The 16,083-nt window shown below is 48.7% G+C and overlaps 2 protein-coding genes across 2 annotated transcripts in view; both read right to left on the reverse strand.

The window, feature by feature from the left end:
• The window catches only part of nisch (nischarin), a 16,709-nt gene extending 13,403 nt beyond the window's left edge, over positions 1 to 3,306 (reverse strand). The window contains exons 1-4 of the mRNA XM_080001211.1: positions 3,173 to 3,306; positions 2,637 to 2,720; positions 182 to 370; positions 8 to 56 (exon numbers count right to left, since the gene is read on the reverse strand). Coding sequence (XP_079857337.1) covers positions 8 to 56; positions 182 to 370; positions 2,637 to 2,720; positions 3,173 to 3,253 — 403 coding nt within the window. The 5' untranslated portion in view covers positions 3,254 to 3,306. The remainder of the gene's footprint in view (positions 1 to 7; positions 57 to 181; positions 371 to 2,636; positions 2,721 to 3,172) is intronic.
• A 573-nt stretch (positions 3,307 to 3,879) lies between these two features.
• Positions 3,880 to 13,670, reverse strand: nol8 (nucleolar protein 8). Its single transcript, XM_080001212.1, has 17 exons — positions 13,570 to 13,670; positions 13,105 to 13,230; positions 12,064 to 12,126; positions 11,898 to 11,976; positions 11,559 to 11,709; positions 10,860 to 11,478; positions 8,486 to 9,747; positions 8,051 to 8,224; positions 7,745 to 7,840; positions 7,092 to 7,197; positions 6,878 to 7,007; positions 6,705 to 6,788; positions 6,091 to 6,335; positions 5,415 to 5,634; positions 4,564 to 4,625; positions 4,338 to 4,420; positions 3,880 to 4,084 (listed from the first exon to the last, which is right to left on the reverse strand). The coding sequence occupies exons 2-17, from the start codon at positions 13,223 to 13,225 to the stop codon at positions 4,031 to 4,033; spliced, it is 3,549 nt and encodes a 1,182-aa protein (XP_079857338.1). The 5' UTR covers positions 13,226 to 13,230; positions 13,570 to 13,670; the 3' UTR covers positions 3,880 to 4,030.
• Between the last annotated feature and the right edge of the window lie 2,413 nt (positions 13,671 to 16,083).

Consider the following 16,083-nt stretch of genomic DNA (forward strand, 5'->3'; position numbering starts at 1 on the left):
AGCTCACCTCTGTGGAACAACAGCTCAGCCAGCGACGCCGCGATGCTGTTCATCTCCTGCGGAGGAGAAGGTCACGTGACTCATATCAGCACTGGTGGAGGGTGAGACAGGTGGTGGTGTAGTGGTGTAGAAATAGACAGATGGTGTGAGATGGGTGTAGCAGTAGACGGATGGTGCTCACATAGAGGTGGTAGTGCAGGAAGCAGGCCAGGGCCTTGGGCGTGGCGCGGCGGGCGTAGTGCTGCAGCAGCGCCTGCAGGTAGTGCTCCAGCTCCACCTGCCTCCGCTCCACCTGCCGCTTGGAGTTCTTCCACAGGGTCTTCCTGGGGAGCAGCAGGTGGAGCTGGTCCCCCTGGTGGTCTGACAGGAGCTGGGTGGAGGAGATCCACGGTGAGAAACAGGGAGTGGGGCGCTCGGAGCCACTTCCTCTTCCTCTCCTTTCACTCAGATCAGTTATGAATAAAAACATAAAATAGATTAAAATGTGTAAGTCCTTAAAGAGGCTGCGTGGCCAGTCTGGTTCTGGTTCTAGTCTGGTTCTAGTTCTAGTCTGGTTCTAGTTCTAGTCTGGTTTTAGTTCTAGTCCGGTTCTAGTTCTTGTCTGGTTCTAGTCTTGTTCTAGTTCTAGTCTGGTTCTAGTCTGGTTCTAGTTCTAGTCTGGTTCTAGTTCTAGTCCGGTTCTAGTTCTTGTCTGGTTCTAGTCTTGTTCTAGTTCTAGTCTGGTTCTAGTCTGGTTCTAGTTCTAGTCTGGTTCTAGTCTGGTTCTAGTTCTAGTATGGTTCTAGTTCTAGTCTGGTTCTAGTTCTAGTCTGGTTCTAGTTCTAGTCCGGTTCTAGTTCTTGTCTGGTTCTAGTCTTGTTCTAGTTCTAGTATGGTTCTAGTCTGGTTCTAGTTCTAGTCTGGTTCTAGTTCTAGTCTAGTTCTGGTTGTAGTCTGGTTCTAGTCTGGTTCTAGTCTGGTTCTAGTTCTAGTCTGGTTCTAGTCTGGTTCTAGTTCTAGTATGGTTCTAGTCTGGTTCTAGTTCTAGTCTGGTTCTAGTGTGGTTCTGGTTCTAGTTCTAGTCTGGTTCTAGTCTGGGTCTGGTTCTAGTCTTGTTCTAGTCTGGTTCTAGTTCTAGTCTGGTTCTAGTCTGGTTCTAGTTCTAGTCTGGTTCTAGTCTGGTTCTAGTTCTAGTATGGTTCTAGTTCTAGTCTGGTTCTAGTTCTAGTCTGGTTCTAGTTCTAGTCCGGTTCTAATTCTTGTCTGGTTCTAGTCTTGTTCTAGTTCTAGTATGGTTCTAGTCTGGTTCTAGTCTGGTTCTAGTTCTAGTCTAGTTCTGGTTGTAGTCTGGTTCTAGTCTGGTTCTAGTTCTAGTCTGGTTCTAGTCTGGTTCTGGTTCTAGTATGGTTCTAGTCTGGTTCTAGTTCTAGTCTGGTTCTAGTGTGGTTCTGGTTCTAGTTCTAGTCTGGTTCTAGTCTGGGTCTGGTTCTAGTCTTGTTCTAGTCTGGTTCTAGTTCTAGTCTGGTTCTAGTCTGGTTCTGGTCTGGTTCTAGTTCTGGTTCTAGCCTGGTTCTCGTCTGGTTCTAGTTCTAGTCTGGTTCTGGTTCTAGTCTGGTTCTAGTTCTAGTCTGGATCTAGTCTGGTTCTAGTTCTAGTCTGGTTCTAGTCTGGTTCCAGTCTGGTTCTAGTTCTAGTCTGGTTCTAGTTCTAGTCCGGTTCTAGTTCTAGTCTGGTTCTAGTTCTTGTCTGGTTCTAGTCTGGTTCTAGTTCTAGTCTGGTTCTAGTTCTAGTCTGGTTCTAGTTCTAGTATGGTTCTAGTTCTAGTCTGGTTCTAGTTCTAGTCTGGTTCTAGTTTTAGTCTAGTTCTGGTTCTAGTTCTAGTCTGGTTCTGGTTCTAGTCTGGTTCTAGTTCTAGTCTGGTTCTAGTTTTAGTCTGGTTCTAGTTCTAGTATGGTTCTAGTCTGGTTCTAGTTCTAGTTCTAGTCTGGTTCTAGTCTGGTTCTGGTCTGGTTCTAGTTCCGGTTCTAGTTCTGGTTCTAGCCTGGTTCTAGCCTGGTTCTTGTCTGGTTCTAGTTCTAGTCTGGTTCTGGTCTGGTTCTGGTTCTAGCCTGGTTCTCGTCTGGTTCTAGTTCTAGTCTGGTTCTGGTTCTAGTCTGGTTCCAGTCTGGTTCTAGTTCTAGTCTGGTTCTAGTTCTTGTCCGGTTCTAGTTCTAGTTCTTGTCTGGTTCTAGTCTGGTTCTAGTTCTAGTATGGTTCTAGTCTGGTTCTAGTTCGGTTCTGGTTCTAGTCTGGATCTAGTCTGGTTCTAGTTCTAGTCTGGTTCAGGTTCTGGTTCTAGTCTGGTTCTGGTTCTAGCCTGGTTCTAGTTCTAGTCTGGATCTAGTCTGGTTCTAGTTCTAGTATGGTTCTAGTCTGGTACTAGTTCTAGTCTGGTTCTAGTCTGGTTCCAGTCTGGTTCTTGTTCTGGTCTGGTTCTGGTTCTAGTCTGGTTCTAGTTCTAGTCTGGTTCTGGTTCTAGTCTGGTTCTGGTTCTAGTCTGGTTCTGGTTCTAGTCTGGTTCTAGTTCTAGTCTGGTTCTAGTTCTAGTCTGGTTCTGGTTCTAGTTCTGGTCTGGTTCTAGTTCTGGCCTGGTGCTAGTTCTAGTTCTGGTCACCCACCTTCTCCTGCAGATCATGGAAGTCACTGTAACGATGTTTCACTGTCCACTTGTGGGCGTCGTCCGTCACCTCGATGATGTAAACCTGCAAACAGGGTCAGACTGAGCACCACGCTGCTCCACCCAGGGCAGCATTGCTCCACCAGGGGGCAGCACCAGGCTGCTTCACCCGGGGCAGCACTGCTCCACCCGGGGTAGCGCCACGCTGTACCACCCGGGGAAGCACTGCTCCACCAAGGAGCAGCACCGGGCTGCTCCACCCAAGGAAGCACCAGGCTGCTCCACCCGGTGCAGCACTGCCACACCGGGGTCAGCATCCCGCTGCTCCAACCAGGGCACCACCGGGCACGACAAGCCTCTCATACAGTTTCACAGTCTCCGTTTCCATCTCCTTCTAACCCATAAAGATGAGCTTGTGAGCCGCTCCCAGCAGCTAGGCTAGCTGAACCCGTCCGCGGCCATGCACGGGGCTAACACGGCTAGCGTCCCCCGTAAAGAACAACATGACCGCGGTGTCCCGCTCCTTCCGAGCCGCACCGTGTAGTTCTCCACCGGCTCCGAGCCGCTGATCCGCACGGCGCGATCCGCCGCCTCCTCCGGGAAACTTCCGACCTCCATGTGGATCACAGCGCGACGGTCCGGAGGGAAGCTAACGGCTAGCTGCTAGCCGGGGCCGCCATGTCGGATGTGACGTCAGAGGCAGCTGACTGCTTCAAACTGATCAAAGCTTTATTGACAAACATTTATTTGTTATAATTATTATTATAATGATTTTTGGTAATATTATGATTCTAATTATTGCCATTATTATTAATCATAATATAATTATTAATATACATAATACAATTATTAATAACAATATATTTATATAAATATTTAGTTTAATTACTAAAGAAGCACAACAAACTGTCATCCTCCATCACATCACCCCTGTCATCCTCCATCACATCACTCCTGTCATCCTCCAAGGACCTCCACCCTAAACATGCACACATCATGGTGTGACCAGCGAAGGACACCTGGTACCAGGTGCCCGGGCGTCGACCAACGCTGCCCCCTGCTCCTGGCTGCCCCCCCAGAGGGAGCACAAGCCAGGATGGTTCAATGCAGAGGAAGCGTTTCACCAGCACCACCCAAAAACAAGCGTGGGCGACAATTAAAGATTCTTCTGCCTGTCATCCCTTCAAGCACGCCATAGGGCTGATTCCCTAGATAAAAAATCGCCACAAACTGAATCATTTCATTTATTTCAGATTCAGACAAATACAAAATCAACAATTTCTCATGATTTCAGAACTACACTGGATTCTGTCATTTCCTGTGGTCACGCGATGTCACTTCCTGCCACCTTGTGTCTGGGCTCCAACACGGCGTCCCAGTTCCTTCCCATGATGCTCAGCGCCGCTGGCTGAACTTCCTGCGAGCCTTCCTGTGCGTGCGGCGGAAATCCTTCACGGCAAAAACATTTTCAAATGTTGCAGTTATATAACCCTAACAATATAATAAAAAAAAATATATATATACATAACAATATAATACTAAAACAATACAATATAACAATAATAACTGAATATATTAACAATATAATATCAATAAATAATATAATAAAATAGTAATAATAAAATAATACTAGAATAACAATTCTAAAAATTATATAATAAAATAATAATAATACATATATATACTATAATATGCTGAGGACCTGAAGGAGAGAAGTCCTCCTCTCCTGCCACTCGTCCTTCTGCTCATCTAGCCGAGAAGAGCGACAAAACAAACTGGGACCCTCTGACGGGGAGGGAGAGAGAAAGGCAGACAGACAGGTTACATCATGCCACTCCATCTGTCCTCTAATTAGAGCGGCAGCAGGAGGGAGTTTCAAACCGGAAGTGACATCAGTGAAGCTGAAAGAGGCCGACCGCGTGTCCTACCTGCCAGTCTGTCGTCCTCCGCACAGAAGAAGAAACTTTGTTTGTTTTCTGGAGTCAGGTCCCTGCAACACAGCACGGGTCACCATGCTAGCTCACAAAGCTGTGTGTGTGTGTAGTGATGTTTATGTGTGTATGTCTGTATATGTGTGTATATGTTTGTATGTATGTATTTACGTGTATGTATTTATGTGGGTGTGTATGTATATGTGTGTACTTATGTGCATGTATATGTGTGTACTTATGTGCATGTGTATGTATGTGTGTGTGTACTTTTGTGCATGTGTATGTGTGTACTTTTGTGCATGTGTATGTGTGCATGTGTGTATGTATATATGTGTGTGTATGTATGTGTGTTTGTGTGTATTTATGTGTATGTATTTATGGCTGTGTGTATGTAAAAGTGTGTATTTATGTGTGTGCATTTATGGTAGTGTGTATGTAAATGTGTATTTATGTGAATGTGTGTATGTATTTATGTGTATGTATGTATTTATGTGTTTGTGTGTATTGATGTGTATGTGTGTATTGATGTGTATGTGTGTATTGATGTGTATATTGATGTGTATGTATATGTGTATGTATTCATGTGTGTGTATGTAGTGGGATGTGGGGATGGTATCTCAGGAGGTAGAGCTGGTCATCTAGTCATGTAAAGGTTGCTGGTTGGATCCCAGGCTCCTCCTGCTAGCATGCTGTAGTGTCCTTGAGCAAGACACTTAACCCCTCATTGCTCCTGATGGCTGCGTCCGTCGCTGTTTGAACAATTGTAAGTCGCTTTGGATAAAAGCTTCTGACCTCTGATCAATGCAATGTAATGTGTGTATGTGTGTTTGTGTGTGAGCTCCACCCACCCTGGGTTGGTGGAGCTCCTCTGCTGGCTCTCAGCTTCCTCCTCTTCCTCCTCAGAGCTGCTGTCATGGACACCAGCGTCCAGTTTCCATGGAAGCTTGAGCCCCTGGACGGACTGGTCCCGGTCCTGGTCCCGGTCCTGGTCCCGGTCCTGGTCCCGGTCCTGGTCCCGGTCCCGGTCCTGGTCCCGGTCCTGGTCCCGGTCCTGGTCCCGGTCCTCCCCTGTGACACAGAGTGAGGTGTGGTTGAATGCAGGCGTCTTGGACCCATGTGGACAGCGAAGACATGATAACACTTCACTTCCTGTTTGAGGTTCATCACATCCACCTGTATGAAGCACCAAGACACTGTGGACAGGACAGCAGCAGCCAGGAGGAGGAAGAAGATGGAGAGGAGGAAGATGGAGCGGAGGAGGAAAAGGAAGAGGCTGGGACTCAGCTCCGCTGCTTTAAACGATGCAGATTTCAACCAACACAACATTTCAATCCATCAACTTGAGGAAGATTTACAGACAGGCCGTGAGACAGAGACAGGCAGCGAGACAGAGACAGACAGGCAGCGAGACAGAGACAGACAGGCAGCGAGACAGGGACACAGACAGGCAGCGAGACAGGGACACAGACAGGCAGCGAGACAGAGACATGGACAGGCAGCGAGACAGAGGAAGTTGAGCCGTACCTGTCTCCCTGCTTCCTGTGTCAATCTCGTTTCCAAAGAAGGAGAACTGGAATCCAGATGACTGCTGTCTGTCTGTACTGCAGACAGACAGGCTGGGCGGCAGCTCCTCCTGCTCCTCCTCCTCCTCCACCTCCGTCCTTCCTCCAAACACCTTTTTCAGATCGGTTGAAACCTCAAAGAAGATTTCTCTGGAAACTTCTGGAAGCTCCGCCTCCAACTTCCTCTTCTTCCTCCTGCTGCTTTGACTGAAACCACAACAGGAAGTGACGCTGCAGCTGTGCTCTACTACTTCCTGTCCAGTCCAGTGACCAGAGCGGATGGAGAGCTGGTGTCAACCAAGTCTCCTGACATAGGGTCTGGGTTCAGAACCACACCCTAACTACGCCCGCTACATCCACAATGTCCTTCTACACCCACTACGTCCCCCTACACCCACTACATCCTCCTACACCCACTACGTCCCAGCTACACCCACTCTGCCCCCCTACACCCCTATGTCCCCCTAGGCCCTCTACCCCCACTACATCCTCCTACACCCTCTATCCCTACTACCTACTCCTACGCCCACAAAGTCCACCTATGCTAATGTTCTGGTCCAATCAGAACCCACGCACCTCTCCTTGGCCCCGCCCTCTGGCCGGCTCTCGAAGGAGGCGTGGTCTGGCCGGGTGGGGTCGTAGTGCAGTGCGGACACGTCCCTGGAGGACCAATCACAGCGCAGCATCAGCAACACCTCAACCAGTCAGATCAGACCCTGCAGCAGGTTGACATGAATACTCATTGTGACCTGAACGTCTGGCTCTTGCTCTTGGCGGCCATCTTGGTGCTCAGAAGGTTCTGCAGGATGGACAGATTTCTCTTCTTCTCTTTGTGCAGAGCGTCCTCCTCTTCCTCTTCTCCACCCCTCCTCTTCCTCCCTGGAGGAACAACACAAGGAGGCTGGAACTGTGTACTGTGTACTGTGTACGCCAACACAGTAACCAAGATGGAGTCATCTGTACCTGACTCCTCCTCCTCCTCCTCCTCCTCCTCTTCGTCGCTCTCCAGGAAACGAGCGTCCATTCGAAACCTCTCGTCTGTTCCAAAGCCAGACTGAATCTCCATCAGCTGGAGAGACACGCAGGCAGACAGGCAGACAGACAGACAGACAGGACATAGGTCATGTGCTTCAATTCCATGTGGCTCCACTGCTCCCGTTTCCTGTTTCTAGTCTCTCATGGAAGTTGCTTTGGACACAAGCGTCTGATCAATAAACACAAGGAAAATGTGAATGTAGTGATAAGGGTTGGTTAGCAGTAACTAAGCCCCAAGCACCAGGAGCTTATTACAGATAACCAGGGTGAACATGATTACTACACAATACCAACTGCATACAATAGTACACTGAGAGGGATTTACAACTAGTACGTCTAGTTTATAACTAGTAAGTCTAGTTTCTAACTAGTACAACTAGTTTATAACTAGTACGTCTTGTTTATAATTAGCATGTCTTGTTTATAACTAGTATGACTAGTTTATAACTAGTATATACTTGTCTACATATGAATAAGCTCTCATGTAATAACTGTTCTTTCGCAGAATAACAACCTGTCTTGATGACATCATTGTCCTCCATGGTTTCTATGGAGCGTGGCTCTGAGATCATGTGACTCACCCTGCGTCCTGCTCCACCTTCAAACTGAGGTTTGATCTGAAACATGGCGTCCACCTCGTCATCCTCCTCTTCATCACTGCCAAACAACCTGGAAGCCTACACACACACACACACACACACACACACACACACACACACACACACACACACACACACACACACACACACACACACACACACACACACACACACACACACACACTTCAAATCGACTGTGTCAGTCGTCATTAAATCAGTATAAATACAATATATCCTTTAGTATTGATGTATTTATTTAGTAACGGTCATCCATCCTTCTAGACTCACCCTCCCTCCAGCTGCTGCTTGCTGATTGGCCGGTGCTGCAGCTCGTCCCGACTCCGCTCCGTCTGATTTGCCGTCCTGATCTGGGGTTTTCCTGGAGCTCCGTTTGTCCTCGTCCTCCTCTTCCTCCTCAGAGCCGAAAACAATGTGTTTCCCAGAGCGCGACGCTGGAGCGTCCTGAGGAAACATCTCATCAGTTATTACATTCCATTAATCACTTCATTGATTGATATTATTATATCTATAGTGATTTATATGTAATCACTTCCCTTCATTACCCAGAAAATTCTGCTATTTTCCATATGAGTACACACCTCCCAGCCCCCCCCCCCCCAGGCTGAAACCCTGTGGAGGAGCCTGGTTGCTGCCCCCTTGAGGGCAGAGGGTGGAAGTGCTGCTTTTAGTAACAGAACATTCCTTAACCTGTCTCACTCTCACCAGTGCAGACAGCGCCCCCTGGATCAGCGTGCGGTGTTGCTGCGTCTCCCTGCGTCGCTGCTCCAGCGCCGCCAGGCGTCGCAGGTTGTCCTGCCGCTGCCGCTCTGGACCCACCGCCCCCGGGACGCCCCCGGGAAGCACCTCACGCTCCTCCTCTTCCTCACAGGAGGAGGAGGATGGAGCCACTTCCTGCTGCGGTTCCTCTTCATCCTCCTCCTCCTCTTCCTCACTGGAGGAGGAGGATGGAGCCACTTCCTGCTGCGGTTCCTCTTCATCCTCCTCCTCCTCTTCCTCACAGGAGGAGGAGGATGGAGCCACTTCCTGCTGCGGTTCCTCTTCATCCTCCTCCTCCTCTTCCTCACTGGAGGAGGAGGATGGAGCCACTTCCTGCTGCGGTTCCTCTTCATCCTCCTCCTCCTCTTCCTCACTGGAGGAGGAGAAGGGGCCCACCCACTTGGGTTCCCCAGGCAGAACGTTGAGGGAACCTTCAGGAATGGTCTCTTTCTGGTCCTCATCATCTGCATCCGTGTCACCAGACCCCGCCCCTTTCCTCCCACCGTGCCCTGGCCCCGCCCCTCTCCCGAGGCCATCTCCTGGTGTCCTCAGGGCTGCGGTTCCCTGGAAAGCCGGAAGAGTGTCTGACACACTGGTACCTTTCTTCTTCTTCTTCTTCCTGTCGTCTTCACTGCTGTCTTCCTCCAAGATGGCTGCCAGGATCTCCTGCGGCGTGGTCCCTTCCTTTGGGCGCGGTGTCGTGGTGGAAGAGGTGCCGGGGGCCGGGTCATTTCCTGTCGGGGTGGCGGTGGCATAGCGCTCCGCCAGCGTCTGCAGGTCCTGCAGTGAGATCTCCAGGCGGGTGCAGCTCGAGGACCAGGCGTCGTAGTCGGAGCCAGAGTCACTGGAACCCGCAGCTCCATCACCACCATGTGATGGAGGCTCCCAACCAGAGCCCCGCCCGCTGTGGGCACGGCCAGCTCCTCCTTCTTCTTCTGATGAGGAGGCTTTCGACAAACAAACGACTGCCTCCTCTTCCTCCTTCTTCCCTTTGCCGGTGTCCATCCGGGCACCTCCTTTCCCAGAATCCTCCCTGGCACCTTCCTGGGAGGCAGGTCGGCCATCTTCCTCTCCGGCGTTCCTCCCCTTCCTCGCGCCGTCGCTCTCCAGGAAGCCAGGAGGCCTCCGCCCTGAACACGTGGTCCCAGAGCTGAGGAGTTCGTCCGTGTCGGCTGAGTCGTAGTCGTCCTGTTCCTCGCATCCGCCCCCTGGAGGCACAACAACAACCCCACCTTTTACGACCCGGTGTGTGGATGACAACTTCCCAAAATTCAGATTTCAGATTCAAACAGATGCTGAATAACATTGACATTTCACTGCATATATGTATGAAAGTATGTCTATGTATGATAGTATGTATGATAGTATGTCTATGTATGAAAGTATGTCTATGTATGATAGTATGTCTATGTATGAATATGTATGAAAGTATGTCTCTGTATGATATTATGTCTATCAATGATAGTATGTCTATGTATGATAGTATGTATGATAGTATGTACGATAGTATGTATATGTATGAAAGTATGTCTATGTATGAATATGTATGATAGTGTGTCTATGTATGATAGTATGTCTATGTATGAATATGTATGAAAGTATGTCTCTGTATGATAGTATGTCTATGTATGATAGTATGTCTATGTGTGATAGTATGTATGATAGTATGTATATGTATGAAAGTATGTCTATGTATGAATATGTATGATAGTATGTCTATGTATGATAGTATGTCTATGTGTGATAGTATGTATGATAGTATGTATATGTATGAAAGTATGTCTATGTATGAATATGTATGATAGTATGTCTATGTATGATAGTATGTCTATGTATGACAGTATGTATGATAGTATGTATATGTATGAAAATATGTATGATAGTATGTACATGACAGTATGTACATGTATGACAGTATGTATATGTATGATAGTATGTATATGTATGATAGTATGTATATGAAAGTATGTACATGTATGATTGTATGTACATGTATGATAGCATGTATATGTATGAAAGTATGTCTATGTATGTCTATGTATGATAGTATGTATATGTATGAAAATATGTATGATAGTATGTACATGTATGACAGTATGTACATGTATGACAGTATGTATATGTATGATAGTATGTATATGTATGATAGTATGTATATGAAAGTATGTACATGTATGATTGTATGTACATGTATGATAGTATGTATATGATAGCATGTACATGTATGATAGTATGTCTATGTATGTGACACTGCTCTGTCATCAGCTCCAGTTTTACCAACTAGAACCCTCACCACTCTGTCCTCCATCTTTCTTCTCACCTTTCCGGAACCTTCTAGACTTCAGCAGGAAGTCGTCTCCGACAACTTCCAGGTCGTCGTCCCCGTTGTCCTGCCCCGGTGCACCCTGGGAGCTCGGAGACGACCCCATTCGGCGGATGTCGTCTTCTGAGTCGCTGTGGACCGCGCTCAGGCTCCTCCCCCCCCACACGTGAGGGGGCGGAGCCTGTCCGCCGGGAGCCACCGGCACGGCACCGCCGTTGGGCGGGCGCTGTGCTGCCGTCGCCACAGAAACCAGAGAGATTCCAGGACCCGGAGCCGAGCCAAGACAAGAGCGGGCGGCCGGCGAGCGGCACCGGCTACAGGAGGAGCCGCGGGGCCCAGCTCCGTTCTCCGGCTCCACCCGTCGTCTCTTGGGCCTCCGCGGCCGGACGGCGGGGAACTCGCCCCGCCTCTTCTTGCTGATGTCATCATCCCCGCCCGGGATTTCCCAGGTGAGCTGGGAGACGCTGGCGGGAGCGTCCGGGAAGGCGGAGTCTAACTTCTTGATGTTGTGGCTGTGTTTGGACGGGTCCAGCTTCACCGTCCTGGTTCCGTTTCCACGGCGACAGCGCAGGTTCAGGACAGGAAGCACGCGGCCGAACTTACTGACCACCCAGTCCTGCCGACAGACCAGCACAGTATTATGTTTTGGTAAAATGCTTGACATCTTTTCCTCCCGCCACAACGGAGGACCCCCACCTTGTGTCCCGGCACCTCCGTCCCCGGCACGGCCGCCTTCATGTGGAAGTTGTCCACGCCGGCGCTCCTCAGGGAGTCCAGAAGCGTGGGCTTGGGGTCGGGCGGAGCCTCCGGCACCGGGTCCGACCGCGCCTGCCGCTCCCGGGCCAGTCTGAGGAGACGAGCCACCGTGAGGAGCGGTAATCGTGACCCTAACTGCGGTTGCCATGGTTACCGCTCCTCGCGAGTCCTTCGGACTCTTCTAAACGACAGAGGTCCACCGGGCAACAGGCAACCCCGGTTGGGTTGTTGTGAGCGCTCGGCGGTGACCGGAGGAAAGGCCTCCTGCTGCTGCTCTACCTGCTCAGGAAGCTCTCCCTGGCCGTCTGGATCTGCAGCGTTCCTCCTTTCCACTTGGACTTGTTCAGAACCGTCAGACCTGCAACACAGAGCCTCTGAAGCGGCACAACCACAGGGACACCGAGCGCCCTCGGGCGAGGCACCGACCGCACGCGCTCTTACTCACATTTCTTCAAGTCTCCGTCTGAGATGCCGATGTTGACGTAGCCGAACGTCTTGTAGGGAACTCCTGCAGCAGAGCGGCCAGGGATCAAACAGAGGCAGCGGAGGCGGCGCGGGCAGCGCCCTCACCGACAAACAGCCCAAATGAAGCCTCTCTCACTGTTCACAGCGTGGTCATAATGTAAGTACAGCCGGTCGACGCTCTCACTCCAGCAAGCTAAATACAAGAGCCACGACACCAGCGTTACGCCTGTTTATTCTCCTTCTTCAGCCTTTTGGGGCCTGAAGAAAGCCCAAAACTCACAAAACTTTGCACACTCGTCAGAAACTCACTTCAATTCAGTACACATATGTAAATTCACGAGACTTAAGAAAATTGTACATGTTGCAGCCATGACCGAAACCCAACAGGAAGTCGGCCATATTGAATTAAAGGCGCCATTTTAGACACTTTTTTCCCCCCCGGAAACTCCTCCTCCTAGACTCATCGGAACGACTTCAAACTTGGTGAGTGTCATCAAGACACCTTTGCAACTGAAATGTATTAAAAGATTGTGTTTTTGTCACACGAGTTGGGCGTGGCAAAGAGTTGAATATCATGTTCGTATAAAGACACTGTTTCCATGAAATTCGTTCCTTTTTGGTCATTTTCATGCTCTGTACTTTCGGGAACTCTTCCTAGCTGATTTTTCGGGTCCCACAGACAATTGATCTTGGACGACCCGGGCATCGCTGCGTGCAGCTTTACATTCTATTTGTTGCAAAATTTCTAATGTTGGCTTCAACTTCCCATAAAATTTGAAATTAATATGTGATTGTAGAATCTGGTGATTTTCCAAAACCACTGGCTGGAACAATTTGGATCGGGCAATGATGTCATAACGGTGATAGCTCTGGTCAAAAAGACATTTCCACTTTATTCAAACTGTCTCTCCTTGTTCCGGAAGCTCGTGCTCTTCTCACCCCGACGGAATAAACGCCGTCTTGTGTTTGGACAAATCCATTTGAGTGTGTAGCTGATGTGAGGACCCTGGTGCTGTCTCACCGTCCTCGTCCCTCCTGGTCCGCAGCTCCACGTCCTGCACCGCTCCAAACTTCCCAAAACGATCCCTGAGGTCCTTCTGTGTCACGCTGTGGCTCAGACCCCCCACGTAGAGACGTTGCATGGCTGCTGAGAGGAGGACAAGAGGACATGGGCACAGGAAGATGGGAGGACAAGGGGACAGGAGGAAAGCGGGACAACACCACAACCAGGGTGACGGAGAAAGGAAAACAAGATCCATTCATCTGTTAGTTGGCATGGTGCCAGTCCAGGTTAGTTAGCAAGGTGCCAGTCCAGGTTAGTTGGCAAGGTGCCAGTCCATCTTTGTTGCTATTTGTTTACATTACTTCTCATATCTTGGATGTGCTGCTGTAACACCTGCTTTTCCGTCTACAATAGATGTTCTACTGATCCTTGTTTTGCTGCTGTAACGCCCGAATGAATAAAGTTTAATTTTATCTCAAGTACCTTTCGTCGCACGTACTTGTACTGAAGTAGAAAGACCTTCTTCCACAGACGTCACTGTAACCCGCCGTGGGGAGCAACACGAACACGTGTTTACCTGACGCTGTCCCGTCGGTGCCACCGTCAATCCCGTCCGGAAGCCGCGTCACCTGCCGACATCAGTTCCGGGAGAGAAAGGTTCCGCCCGATCCGGGCGATGCCAACACCACAGGAAATCAAGTTAATAAACTTCAATTCAAAAGGTGTTTGTTTCATAAAGATTTATCGTAAAGATTTAATCTTCCAGATTAAATTCTACACGTTTTAAAATAAAAAAACAAAGAGATTCCCCCGCACCGAGCCCAACCACCACGGAAGGGCTAGAGGGGTGTACATGTTTTATGGATTATTATAATCTTTCCCATGTTTTATGAATTTTTATCATATCATCGATATATTATGGATTATTATCATCTTATTTGTGTATTATGGATTCTAAAAATGTTCATGTTGAGATTTGCTTTAGTTTGTGAAGATTAATAGATGGGATTCCCCCACCCCGTGACGTCACACATGGTATCTCCCCAAGGCGCCAAACTGAAAGTGAAGCAGAAGCCGCAGAAGCTACATCAGCTACGTCACCAAACTGAAGGTGAAGCTACGTCAGCTACATCTACATCATCAGCTACGTCACCAAACTGAAGGTCAAGCTACATCAGCTACGTCACCAAACTGAAGGTGAAGCTACGTCAGCTACATCTACATCATCAGCTACGTCACCAAACTGAAGGTGAAGCTACGTCAGCTACATCTACATCAGGTACTTCATGTACATCATGGGGATGGTATCTCAGGAGGTAGAGCTGGTGGTCTAGTCATGTAAAGGTTGCTGGTTGGATCCCAGGCTCCTCCTGCTAGCATGCTGTAGTGTCCTTGAGCAAGACACTTAACCCCTCATTGCTCCTGATGGCTGCGTCCGTCGCTGTTTGAATAATTGTAAGTGGCTTTGGATAAAAGCCTCTGATCAATGTAATGTAATGTAATGGAATCAGGTACATCAACAGCTACAGCAGGTGCAGCTACATGACCAAACTGAAAATGAAGCTAAATCAACTACAGAAGCTACATCAGCAACTGCTACACCTACATCACCAAACTGAAAGTGAAGCAGCAGCTACATCAGGTGGTGGGATCCCAAAACATAAATAAACAGGCAAATTTTACATTTTAAAAATTTACATTGCAAAATATAATATAAACCATATCAACAATACATCACCATATATTATACATCATATCTTTACAATATATAACTACATATTGTACATAATATCTTTACAATATATAACTACATATTGTACATAATATCTTTACAATACACACTACTCACAAAAAGTTCGGGATATTTGTCTTTTGGGTGAAATTGATGGAAAATGTAAAAAGTTGACGCTCCAGTGATATGATATGATGAAAGTAGAGCATTTAAGTAGAAGATACAATGGTGATTTCCTCATCTCAAACTATGTATTGAAACAAAAGCCAACAACAGTGGTGGGTTTACCACAACAACAAATGTCAACGTCTCAATAACTTATCATGTGCCCTTGAGCATCAGCTACAGCTTGACAAGGACGTCTCAAGCTGTTCACAAGTCGACTTATTGTCTGCTGAGGCCTGGCCCCCCACTCTTCTTGAAGGGGGCCCTCAGGTCATTGAGGTTCTGGGGTACAGAGTTAGGAGCCTCTACACGGCCACTCAGCTCATCCCATAGGTTTTCTATGGGATTCAGGTCTGGAGAAAGTGCAGGCCACTCCATTTGAGGTGCCCCAGTCTCCAGCAGCCGTTCCCTAATGATGCCTCCTCCATGAGCTGGAGCATTGTCGTCCATGAAGATGAAATGAGGCCTGTGTTGTTCATGCAGGGGCACAATGACTGGATGAATGATGTCATTCAGGTAGTATGGGCTTGTCACTGTACCATTCACAAGGTGTAGGGCAGTTCTGTATTGACCAGACACACCTGCCCACACTGTAACACCACCACCACCACAGGCTGGTCTGGTGACAGTGGCTGATGCGTAGCGCTCTCCTTGACGTCTCCATCATTTCTGCTCCACGTGAATCCACTTTCATCAGAGAACAGCACTGAGGCCCCTGGTCCCTCGTCCAGCGTCAACGCTCCCTGGCCCCTGCAAGACCATGATGCCTGTGCCTGGTGGTGTGGTCAGGTGCCCTTGCAGGTGGTCTAGCACGCAGACCACGCTGATGTCAACGGTTTTGAATGGTCTGACGTGACACTTGGTACCTCTCACCTCCCTTAAATGTGCCTGGAGTTGAGTGGCATCATCATGTGGTTGCGCAGGGCACTGTTCACAATGAAGCGCTCATCAGTGTGGGATGTGGCCAAAGGACGTCCACTTCTACGTCTTTCTGTGACTCTTCCAGTCTCTGTATCTCTGTTGCAAGCTGCTGATGACACTCTGTGACACTCTAAGCTCAGTGGCCACTTCCCTCTGACAACATCCTGTTTGAAGCCTCG

Source organism: Zeus faber (genome assembly GCF_960531495.2).
Source record: "Zeus faber genome assembly, chromosome: 5".
Classification (NCBI taxonomy): Eukaryota; Metazoa; Chordata; class Actinopteri; order Zeiformes; family Zeidae; genus Zeus; species Zeus faber.